The following is an 11,370-nucleotide window of genomic DNA, read 5'->3' as shown; positions in this document are numbered from 1 at the left end:
TCGATAGGACTTCCTATTTATTATGTTCAGCCTACTCTGATGGTGAAGGATGGAAAAGATGTAATGTGCTTCAGATCAGATAGATTTCTATCGGAAGTAATTTTTAAAGTTTGGGCACCTGAATATAATCTTCCGTGAACTCTCGGTGTCCCAGAACACTGACAAACGTGTCAAATCTGTCTCCAACAATCCCAAATAGTGTGTAAGTACCTAAATACCTCCCTTTTTAGTACTGCACCCCAGAAGAATGAAGACAAAAATTCATAAATACTTTTATTCCACATTTTTAATGTTTAAAAACTATGTTAACAGAGCAATTATAGAACAGAACTTCTTACATGTCTTTATTTACACCACATCCTGGGGGAGAAAAAAAAAACTATGTGTTTGATCAACCATGAATGGCAAAGTTTTGTGACTTTGTGACTCAAATCATCCATCTGAAATTCATTTACAAGGTTTTTACATTAATAAAACAGTGGTGTGCTACAGGCACTGGACTTAGATGAAGTCTAAAATACACTGAACTCTAGTGAGCGGATTACATACCAATGATCAAGATTCAAGTGTTTTGGGAAAAAATGACTTAACACAGTCTATGTTGGCGTTGACACTGAAAAGAAAAGGCAAACATGCAAGACTTGCAAAAGCTTGATAAAATAACGGGTTTTTTTTTCTTTCTTTCATATTTGTGCTCATAGTTAATATTCAGGTCTTTCCCTCCTTTCAGAAATCCCAAAGTTTGGGAAATGCAGCAATTCAATTTTGAAAAAAAAAACCCAGAAAACCGTTCTCCTCCCCAACTTCTGTTTTCATAAATGCTGTGTAGTGGTATCAGTGTTAACGGTGAAACAGCATTATGAAGAAACAACTCGTTACTTTGGGTATATCTATTTCTATATGGCAATAATTTGGGTCTAAAATGTTCCTTATTTGTATCTCAGAGGACTAGCTTTGAAATAATTGATCTTAATACCAATATAAGAAATCAACAAAACTATTTCTCAGACATTTCTCTCTCTAAACAATTAAGTAAGATTTGTAGGTTCCAAGTTTACATTGAGAGAACTATGTTACCTGGGAGAGAAGGTAAATTTTTCTAATTCCCAAACAAAACCGATAATATCTATGAAAACATTCTTGATATGCAGATACTAGCGACTTCTATTTCAATGTGGATCAACAACTGCAAAAATATACAGCCTCCTATTTATTTACAATATATTTACATACAAATGAAGTATTTCCTACAATAAGCCTCAACTGCATAGATTCTTCCTTTTAAAAGCACAAATTCAAGCCTGTATGCACATGGGCCCAGTTTCACACTCCTTCCTCCAAGAAAATCCTAAAGAAGATCTGAGCCTTGTGAATTTTACATGTTTTTCAAGAACTTTCCCTTTAAGATTTAGTGGTATTTTTCAGTTGTCAGCTACCCCATCCCCAACTTGTACCTGAAAGCCTTAGATAACTATAAATAATTCACCGTGTGTATTTTAGAGGAAGTGTATTCTGCTGCTAAAAGATTCTCAGATCTGCCATCTCGAAGGAAACATTCATTAACATCGTTACATGATGCAGTCTCAATCGTCTTTATTTTGAAAGGGGCTAGAAGTTTACTGTGAACTGGAATGGAGGAATTACATTCTTAAAGTTTACACCCTTTCTAAGCCTCATGCCACTTACACTGATAAACAGAGGGGAACTGACTGACGGCTTTTGCACTAAGGCATAAAATCATGTATCTGATCATTTCACCAACCTCCGCCCCACTCCCACCCCAACAAGACGTGCTGTCCAGCACTCTGATCCACTGAAACCGAGCTGAGCACTCATCTTTTCGGAGCAGTTTGTAGCCCCTCACGCAGTGCAGCACTTTCAGTAGAGAATTCACTTTAAAGGGAGGACAGGATTGATGGCCACACACTGAACCCAAACATTCTGGAGAACTTACTCCTGACATGAATGCAGTATTTCCTCTGAGGTTGCATTTACAAACGGTGTTATCATTTAATTCCTTTCAAAAAAGAAAAAAAAAACAAACACCCCAAACCCAAAACACCTCACTTTTATTTCTTCACAGCTGCCATAACTGTAATCTTACGGTGTGTCAGCCCACGCGAGCCCCGTTTACAATGATGCACCTGTACCAGCATTTCCAGTGGGAAGGGGGCTGAGACGAGGCCCCTTCCTCCTCTCCCTAAGTCCTGCTTCCCACTTCTTGTCTGTGAGTCCTAGGAACCACCCTCAGAGAATTACGGGCAGGACTAATGAAGAGGAAAAGGAGAGACAAATTGGCTCACTGGCAGGGCTTTTAAAAACACGGTTTGCTGGGCCTCCACCCTGAGGGTTTCTGATTTTACTGGGTCTGGGGTGGGGCCTGAGAATGTGCATTCCAATGAGTTCCCAGGTGATGCTTCTGGTCTGGGGATCCCCACTTGGAGAACCACTGGCTTGGAGGCTTGACTCCAACTCCAGAAAGAAGCCAATTCTGGGGTAACTGTCTGAGATGTCCTCTGAAATACCGTGACACCTTACCACAGCCCTTTGTCCACCCCAAGCCCCACGGCCATGACCCATGGATGCCCTTCTCAACAGGGTCTGCAAATGTAAAAAAGGAAAAGTGGGTAGAGAGCTTTCTTACCCCCAGTTGATTACTGGGCAGTTAAACCATGGTTTACTAGCACTAAACCCATTGAAAGTGCTGTGCGCTGGCTTCCATGACTGGCACGTGGGAGAAGCAATGCAGTGGCATCCTTTTTGGTAGCGGGAGGGAAGGAGACGAACTCCAGGAGCAAGAGGTCCTACAAATAGAAGCAGGCAGGCCAGGCCTGAGACTCCAGAGAAAAGAAAGGGTAGCAGCAGAGAACGTCCCTGGCGGTTTACGGCCCACAGGAGGACCCCTCATCCTCCGTAACCCTCCTCCTACCACGAGGTCTCTGGTGGCCCTGAACTTGGTCCCCCTCCTTTGCTGGAGACCTAGCTTCAGGCCGCTCTGGGCACCTCTAATTGGTGATGTGTGTGACTGGAGTGGGCAATCCAGATTCCACTAACAACAAGTGAGGGATTCTTGGCAACTCTGAAAAAATACCCACTAGAAACAATATTATATTTAGTGCATAGGTTCTTTAGCAATCTTGTTACATTATCCTATTTCAGCTAAACTATGGGCTTAGATCATTTTCTCTAGCTGGTCTGGGGGGCCTAACCATCATATATAACCTGGTTTCTAAAGGAAAATGCATTCCAGGTTGCAAACAACTGACAGTTTTACAACATGGTCTGCTTACAAACTGGGGGTTGCCCGTGCTTAACGAGACTGGACTTCTTTCCCGTATATACTCTGCAACCCCACTTCCAGTGAGTAACATGAAGGAAACTAGGGATTTACAGTGTGCTGTGTTATCATAACTAGAGAACAGTTCATAATCCAAAGTACGAAGCTGGCACTGTTCACTAGTGCTGAGATCCTACCTACCAAAGGAAAACGTGCCGCTCCCAAAGGCTAAGGTATAATATTCATTAGTCTACTCATTTAGCAGAAAAACTTCTACAGCACTTGACTGTGTTACTTAAATTCTACCTAACATCTGTGATACATATATTTTTGGCTACCGGTTCACTGTTCTGAATAAGAAGAATAAGAGCAGTACACTTTACAGCTAATCCCACACAAATGATGTAATTAGTCAGTGATACTTGCCAAATTACAGTAGGATCTATTGTATTCAGTCAACAGTAAACTTAGATAAACATTACAAAGAAGATTTTAAAAACCTGTAGTATCACATTCACAACAATGTGCCTCCTCTAAATAAGTGTATTTTAAATAATAATAAAAATTCCTTGTCCTGACACATAAAATCCAGAGATTCAAAAATATCACTACACATCCCAAGAGCTAATGATCATCTTCTAAATGGACTCTGTGGGCATAAAATGAAGTGTTATAAATTAATGAAGAAAATAGAAAGCAGCATAATATAGCTTGTAGGCTAAATCTGTAGTTTTTTAAATGGAGGGTCATCTACTATCTGGTTGTTTCATTATTTGGTGCCCTGGACAGCTCAAAGGGCCAGCCAACTTTCTTTGTTGAGTGTCTCTCCTGCTCATCTGACATGGAAGACACTGCTGAGAAGGACAGAGATGGCTGTGGATTTTACTAGGTTAGGAATTCATATATAGGTAGGTACTCCTATCTAAACACCTGAACTCTGACCTAATGTGCATGTTAATTCTGGAGCATTATGGTAAAAGCTATGATGATCCCACTAAGAAATGCAGGCAATAACTTCTCCTTTTCCCCCAAGAGGATCACGAGAAAGTGCTCTGATGCCTGCTTTCTCTATGGGACATTAGTCTGTAAAGGGGAGGGGACATTTCCGTGTTACTCCCAGTAAGTGTGGAGGCCTCTGGGGGTCTCAGTGGGGGAGGAACAGAGCCCAGAGCTAAGTGCCTGGAAACTCTGCCCAGAATCTGCGGTTAGAGGCCACTTATCTCTGGATAAGAAATCTGTGCTTGGTGAACTTACGTGTCTGCGGAATTCAACCAGGATGCAGATAAAACACAAGCCCTGTTTCACAGGGTACACAACACTTCTCACTGTGTGATACAGACACTCCAATCATAGCTGATGGCCCAGCTCAGGCGGAATGCGGTGCTGGGTTTCTATACTGTCTCCCATGCCTTTCCAAGCTACCTTGTCCCAAACTCTCTTCTTTTTCAGCCTCTCTGTAGTTTCCTTCACTTGCTTTAGGAGAGGGGCTGGGGTAAGAGTCTGAGGCAACTCTGTCCTCCTGTGTGGGTCACGTCAGGCAGGCAGTAATGGCCCACCCTTGACTAGGGGCGAGAAGAGAGATGATAGCACAGATGCCAAAGTCCCCATCTGGGGGAAGAAAGGTACACAGTGATTTCATCACGTGTTCTTCTCAAAGACCATCTCTGAGGGCTCGTTTTCTTTTTTCAAGACTGGATGGATGGTTAATGGAGAAGAAATAGGAATGAGGCTTATTTAAGGTACAAAAATCTTATATTTGTAATAACCTAAATTTATAGATATAAAACAAGTCTTTTAAAGACCCCCCTAAAGTACCCAATATAAAACAGGAATTACTTATCCTAGATCATCCTTGGTTAGATACACATGATTCTCTGTGCAAAAAGCTGGTGGACATGAGTAAAAGCTGCTGGGTTTGTAATTTAAGAAAATGTTTTTCCCCCTTCAACAATACCGATGTAGGGCTGAAGGCTATCTGCAGCCGAGGAATATTTCCTTAGGCATTTTGGACAATCTTTTTGTAGGACTCTTGCTTCTCAGTTTGTTACAAAGGTATCATGCGTCTTCCCCAATAGAAGTTGACTCAGATTAGAGTAACTCTGACAGAAATTGTCAAGGGGGAAACAAAACTTCATTTGCTAGATTACCCAGATGTGTAGATTAGCATGTTTACCAAGGTAAGAATCATTCCCATCCCTTTCCCAGCTGAGAACAGTCGCCAGACAATATCTCTGCACAGAGTGGGACGCAGTGCCAGAGAGGCCATGGGCTGCTGAAGCTCAGCTGCCAGGTGATCAGAGCTGCCTCAAATATTGGGCATCCTCTGATCCAGCAAGGGTGCGCGCCCTGTGACTCTCATATGATTATCCCTATGTGCTATGTTAACCAAAATAGGCAAATTATTTACGAAACCATTTTTTTTCTGTAAAGCAAAATAAATATATACAATTCAAGATTCTTTTCTCTTCTAAAAAGGTACAGATATTATAAGCTGAACATCAGTAGGAAAATTATGTCAGAATCTGGATGTGTAATAAATAAACATGATGGATGATCATGTCTTCCAAGTTCTAAGAGATGATGAAATCACAAAAAACAGAGTTAGGAGAGTGAAAAATAACTGACTGTGGAAAGTACTGCAAAATATGATTGCGTGAAATTTGGAACAAAAGAAATCCATAATCCTTAAAATTGATCCCCAATCTTGGAGGGACATGAACCATGATAGAAACAGGTCTCTGTTTTGTTACCAAAGTGTTATTCCATTGTGTGTCTTGTAAATTTCTGTTTGCTTCTGTAAACTTGCAAAGGATGTGATGAGGGCTTGCTGATGAGTGGTAACTTGACTGTTTCCTTTTCCACCTGGTCTCAGTGGCCTTCATCACCACTTGATGAGCAGGCCCAGTCGTAGATAACCAAGGGAATGCTGACCAGGGAAAACAACACCCCCAGACCCAAGAAAAGGGCAGCCTGGAGTGACAGAAAGGCAAGGGTTATTTTCAGGGAAGCAAACATTTCCCACACATACCTGGGAAAAAACAGATATGCTTTCCCTCTCTTTTTGAGTCCCTCCGTATTTGGAGTTTGTTACAACTATTGCTGAACTGTGAGAATCTTTCTAAAACTGTGTGCGTCTGATTCTCCAAGGATGGGAAACTAAGAAAAACCAGCTATGCAGAACCATCCTCTGCATTCTGTTCTTTGACTTCACAGTCATCTCAGAGTGAATCTGTTCTACAGCTGATGGTATCCTCACAGCTTCTTTCAGACTAAGACGACAACCGAAAAAAAGAATGGGCTTAGAAAACATACAGGTCATTTCATTACTCTTTACCAACCAACCTAGGTTATCACTGGCAGGCAAACATTTCTTTTTGAAAAAGTGTTAAAAAGGATATCAAAAAGCAAAGTAGATTTGATCGAGTGAAATAGGAAATGGGTGTCCAAAACGAAGTTATTTCAAGGGTTGATGAAGGCCACAGGGGGCAGGTTACTAACTCTAGAATCTGGAGAACCCGAGATTATATACTGTTTGGCCTTGAGAGTTTCCCATGAGAGCTGAAATTCAGGAAGAAGGATGAAGCATCATGAGAGCCAGGGGGGCTGGACTAGACTCTGGATGAGGAGACAGAGGTAAGGGAAGGGGAGGAGGTGAAGGGTGGCATTGGGAGGGCTGCACACAGGCTCACCAGCACCGGTCTGGTGTAACTCCCACTGGGTCCCCACATGGCCTGGATCCCTTGTCTAATGCTATTTGGTGGATCCTCCTAGCAGTTTTAAAACGGGAGCAGGGTTGGAGAGGCCCAGAGAATTCACGGGCAATAGGTCTCCATCACTGTCAGATTTAATCTTAGTTTACTTTACTGCTGTGCCAGAGTGACTGCTCCTTCCTCTCTGTCCCCATGAAGTCCCCGCTGGTCAGATCTAGAAGGATTGGGGATTTATGGCTTTAGGGCTAATCCTGTTGGGGAAGGAGATGCTCTACAAGCATCAACGCTGCTTCTCCTAAATGCACAGCGATGATCCCCCATGCCTATGTCTCTCATCCGGGTCTGTTGGCTCAGGTAACATGTGGACTGGAGTGCTTACACTATCTGGGAGGGCGGCTGAGAAGCCTTCTCCGAAGCCAAACATTATGATGCTCCAGAAGGTACTCAGGTAGCAGCCGCTTCACCCCTGCTTCCCTCACTGTCTCCAAGTGCACCACCTTCAGGATGCCCTTGAACTTCACCAGACCTGGAAACAAGAATCCCAATATAGAAAGGTAGTTTCTGAATCCAGGTCTGTTGCTCCAAAGCATTTCTGTCAAATCATAAAAAGACTCTTTACGCTAACTCAGCCATTTAAATTAAGGCATTGCAGGTTCCCTGGGCTGTAGCATGGAGTTACAGGACTAGGAATTGTACTGAAACAGCAGACTGCATAAAATCTTTGAGTCCCTTTCCACTTCAGGTCTTGCTAAAGACAAGGCATTACCCTACAGAGATACAGGATGATAAACGTCTAATCTCTCAGCTGGTCCTGCCCTCACAGAGCAAGAGCTAAGGCACAATAAGAGCAAGACCTGAAAATATTTTGAGGGAATGGAGAAGATTCTGATATGATATTTTAAATTTCCCAAATGGGCAAACACTAGGACTGCTGCCTACTTTGGAGATCACTAAAAGTAGTATTAGTTGGTGGAGATGGGCTATTTATTTGATATATTTCAGTGAAAAACTAAGCAGAAAAATGAGAGTGGCTGGCATGAGACATACCCAAATTTGTTGAGTTCCTTTATCTCCATCTTGGCTTGTGATTTTTAAATAAAGAGATGAAGGAAGAATGAAAATAAGCATATTAGCAGACGTAACTCCTGAAAAATAAGAAAAAAAAAGTTTGAGGTTGTTATTGTGAAACTTCAGGTTTCTAAACAGCTACTGTAAATACAATAAGCAGAAAGTCAGAAAGCCATACCTACGACTCCAAAAATATCCTTCATGGAGGGTATGAAGATCACCAACAAGTTGATAATAACCAGGAGTATGAAGGTCACCAAGACATGACGACATAAATTAAACTTTGTTTTCTTAGCCAGTTCAAATAAAGAAGAACGAACCTGCAGGATAAGAAAACAAAAAATTCCGTAATGCCCACAGCATGCTGCCCTTCACATTTCTCAGCAGTGACTGAAAGATTGGTGCACAGGCATTTGGGACATGTTTTGTCACCCCTAGTGAGTTTATAGATAGCTTTAACCGTTTGGGAAGCAGGGGGGCTTGACTTAAGATGGAAAATCTTTTTCTTTACGAATAGGTAGTTTTCTTTTGCAGGGGGATAATTTCTGTTTTATCTATGATTGAGTGTTCTCTTCTGGTTCTTCTATATTTCCCTGTCATGGATGACTGGAATTCAAACAGTCTATCTACATTTCTCTGTAAAGAAGAGGGACAGATAAATTAGAACGAAGATTCATTCCATCAGACGGTTACCCTAACTCACTGATCCCACTTTTTTTCCAAAGAGCCTTGGGATCCTTCCTTGATGCAGTTTCAATGATGCAGGAGAGTTCCCTGTAGCAGGCTTGCTCTGCAAGGAGACCTCAGCTTTTCTCAAGTTGCACTGAGGCCTTTTACTCACCGTGAAGAATAACACCGGCACCGTGAGGATGACGGCGACAATGACAGCCAGCCGCACGGTCAGGATGAGGATGTCATCTTTACTCTGATACTTGTGGAGGAGGTCCGAATGCACATTTTCTAAAATGAGGGAAAAGTAAGAGGGTGTTAAAACAAGACAAAAGCACATCACGGAAGGACGGGTTTTCTGAGCCACAAAGAATTTGTAAACTAAAGGGCAAGGAAAGCAATGTTCTGGGTATCGAAGTGTCTATTCAACAATTCATAAAGTTGAAAAGAAAAATCCCCTGTGTGAGATGGGCACCACCTGTCCACATGTACCTGTAGCAAAAAGGAATGTACAGTAATCACTAGAAGAAGTTACACCAAGTGGGGAGCTTAATATACACTACACTAAACCTAAGAGTAAGTTGGGGGCAGAAATACCATACGGTTGAAGCACAAAGCCCTTCTTCATCTAGGTTCTCCCCGACTTGATGCCACTCATCAAACAACACCGAATAGCCTCACTCTCGCTAAGTGGACTGCAGGCCCCCCGGGGCCACTTTCAAACTCTCCTCTTATAACTCAATGTCCAAGCGGCAGAGGTACCCATGGAACTTCACCATGGTGAAGTTCATCATTCTTCTCTTCCAGGTATGTTTTCCTCGTAAAAAAAGTACTTAGCTTATACACCACTTTGAACTTTTTCTCAACTCCGAACTTCAGAAAGTGTCATTTCAAAGACAACCAAAGCTAGAATGGCAGCCACTGAGAGCAAGAATGCTCACTCATGTCTTTTTCATCAATGACTTTTGAGCAGTTAGTTGTGATTTGGGTGTGCTCGTGAGAAGAGGTGAGCTCAAGGTCCTTCTACTCTGCCATCTTATCTCCAACTTGAAAATGCTCACTCCTTTGACAAAAGATAGTTTTCCTCCCTTCTCAAGGTTCAGGGTATGGAATTCCAATTCTAGTCTGGGCCAGAGATTGGTCTCAATTTTAGAAAAAGGGCCCTAGTTTATAATAAAAATCTCCTTATTTCTAACTTCCTTGATTCAAAATTCATAACCATCTAAAAATAGCTGAGTTTTTTCTCCGACCTAAGAGTATGAAAGGGTTTGGTATTCTATTCTATGTGGGAAAAAAATGGATTTGCCAAGAAAAATCATAGCTTGCACAAGGTTGCAGTGAGACCATTCAACTAACATTAGGTGCTCTCTCTCTCTCTCTCTCTCCCTCCCTTTACCCACCCTAATCCCTGCAACTCTGCAGGAAACTTAAGAACATCATCTTTTTTTTTTTTAAACTCTCATATCATTTTGTTTATTTATTTATTTATTTATGGCTGTGTTGGGTCTTCGTTTCTGTGCGAGGGCTTTCCCTAGTTGTGGCAAGCGGGGGCCACTCTTCATCGCAGTGCGCGGGCCTCTCACTATCGCGGCCTCTCTTGTTGCGGAGCACAGGCTCCAGACGCGCAGGCTCAGTAGTTGTGGCTCACGGGCCTAGTTGCTCTGCGGCATGTGGGATCTTCCCAGACCAGGGCTTGAACCCATGTCCCCTGCACTGACAGGCAGATTCTCAACCACTGCGCCACCAGGGAAGCCCAAGAACACCATCTTTATGCAGAAATTAAATGTGGTATTTATGGACTCATTAGACAATGCTATTCTCCATCGCTTGTGAAAATGGTAATAAGGGAATTCCCTGGCGGTCCAGTGGTTAGGACTTGGTGCTTCCACTACTGAGGGCCCGGGTTCAATCCCTGGTTGGGGAACTAAGATCCCACAAACCACGCCGTGCGGCCAAAAAAAAAAAAAAAAAAAAAAAAATGGTAATAATACAACTGTATAATCAGGGTAGCCTTCCTCTCCAGGATGAATTGATCATCTCTAAATGTGTTTAAATTTTGAGACATTTGTGTTTATGAAAAAATGCCCCCAAGAAGTATTATTTAATAGAGAATGTGAAATTTATGTATTTAAATTTAAATTAGGTCCCAAATTTTAATGATAATGAAAGATGTTAAATAAAGCTGCAGGATGATTGGAATAGAAGAGGATAAAGAGGTAGTAAAAGAAGGTAAACTATTCATACAGGGTCAATAAAAGTTACAAATGAAACCTTGTCATTTCTTTCAACTTTCTATGTCACTGCTTCAAATCGTTGCAAGGCTCCACCTGCCGCTGAACAATCCGGTGCTTTATTTTTAATTAATGCAGAGTGTCATGAGTGTAGCACTCTGCTGTTTCTCACTTTCAAAATCTGTCTCTGTCTCTCTTTTCTATTAATGGAATCTGACCCAGTTCTCAGCAGCAATTAGGAAAGCCTTCTCTGATGATAGTTTTAAACTTTCCTCAGTAAAGGTGGCATGCTTATAAAATGCAATTTCTTTTAAGGACAGTATTAGGAGAAAAAATGACAGTATATTGTTTCAGTAATTATTCTATTGTGCAGTCTGCATGAATATGTAAAGGAACCACTGCCATTTGCTTTAAG

General features: G+C 41.9%; 1 protein-coding gene across 1 annotated transcript in view; it reads right to left on the bottom strand.

Moving 5' to 3' along the window:
* Positions 1–6,014: 6,014 nt before the first annotated feature.
* The window catches only part of SLC38A1 (solute carrier family 38 member 1), a 64,420-nt gene continuing 59,064 nt past the window's right edge, over positions 6,015–11,370 (bottom strand). Inside the window, exons 14-17 of the mRNA XM_007179229.3 lie at positions 8,897–9,015; positions 8,234–8,375; positions 8,035–8,132; positions 6,015–6,247 (exon numbers count right to left, since the gene is read on the bottom strand). Of these exons, the coding sequence (XP_007179291.2) occupies positions 6,146–6,247; positions 8,035–8,132; positions 8,234–8,375; positions 8,897–9,015 (461 nt within the window). The 3' untranslated portion in view covers positions 6,015–6,145. The remainder of the gene's footprint in view (positions 6,248–8,034; positions 8,133–8,233; positions 8,376–8,896; positions 9,016–11,370) is intronic.

The sequence above is a fragment of the Balaenoptera acutorostrata genome, chromosome 11 (assembly GCF_949987535.1).
Source record: "Balaenoptera acutorostrata chromosome 11, mBalAcu1.1, whole genome shotgun sequence".
Classification (NCBI taxonomy): domain Eukaryota; kingdom Metazoa; phylum Chordata; class Mammalia; order Artiodactyla; family Balaenopteridae; genus Balaenoptera; species Balaenoptera acutorostrata.
Note: the sequence above shows the minus strand (reverse complement) of the source record. Positions and strands in the feature narration are given on the sequence as shown.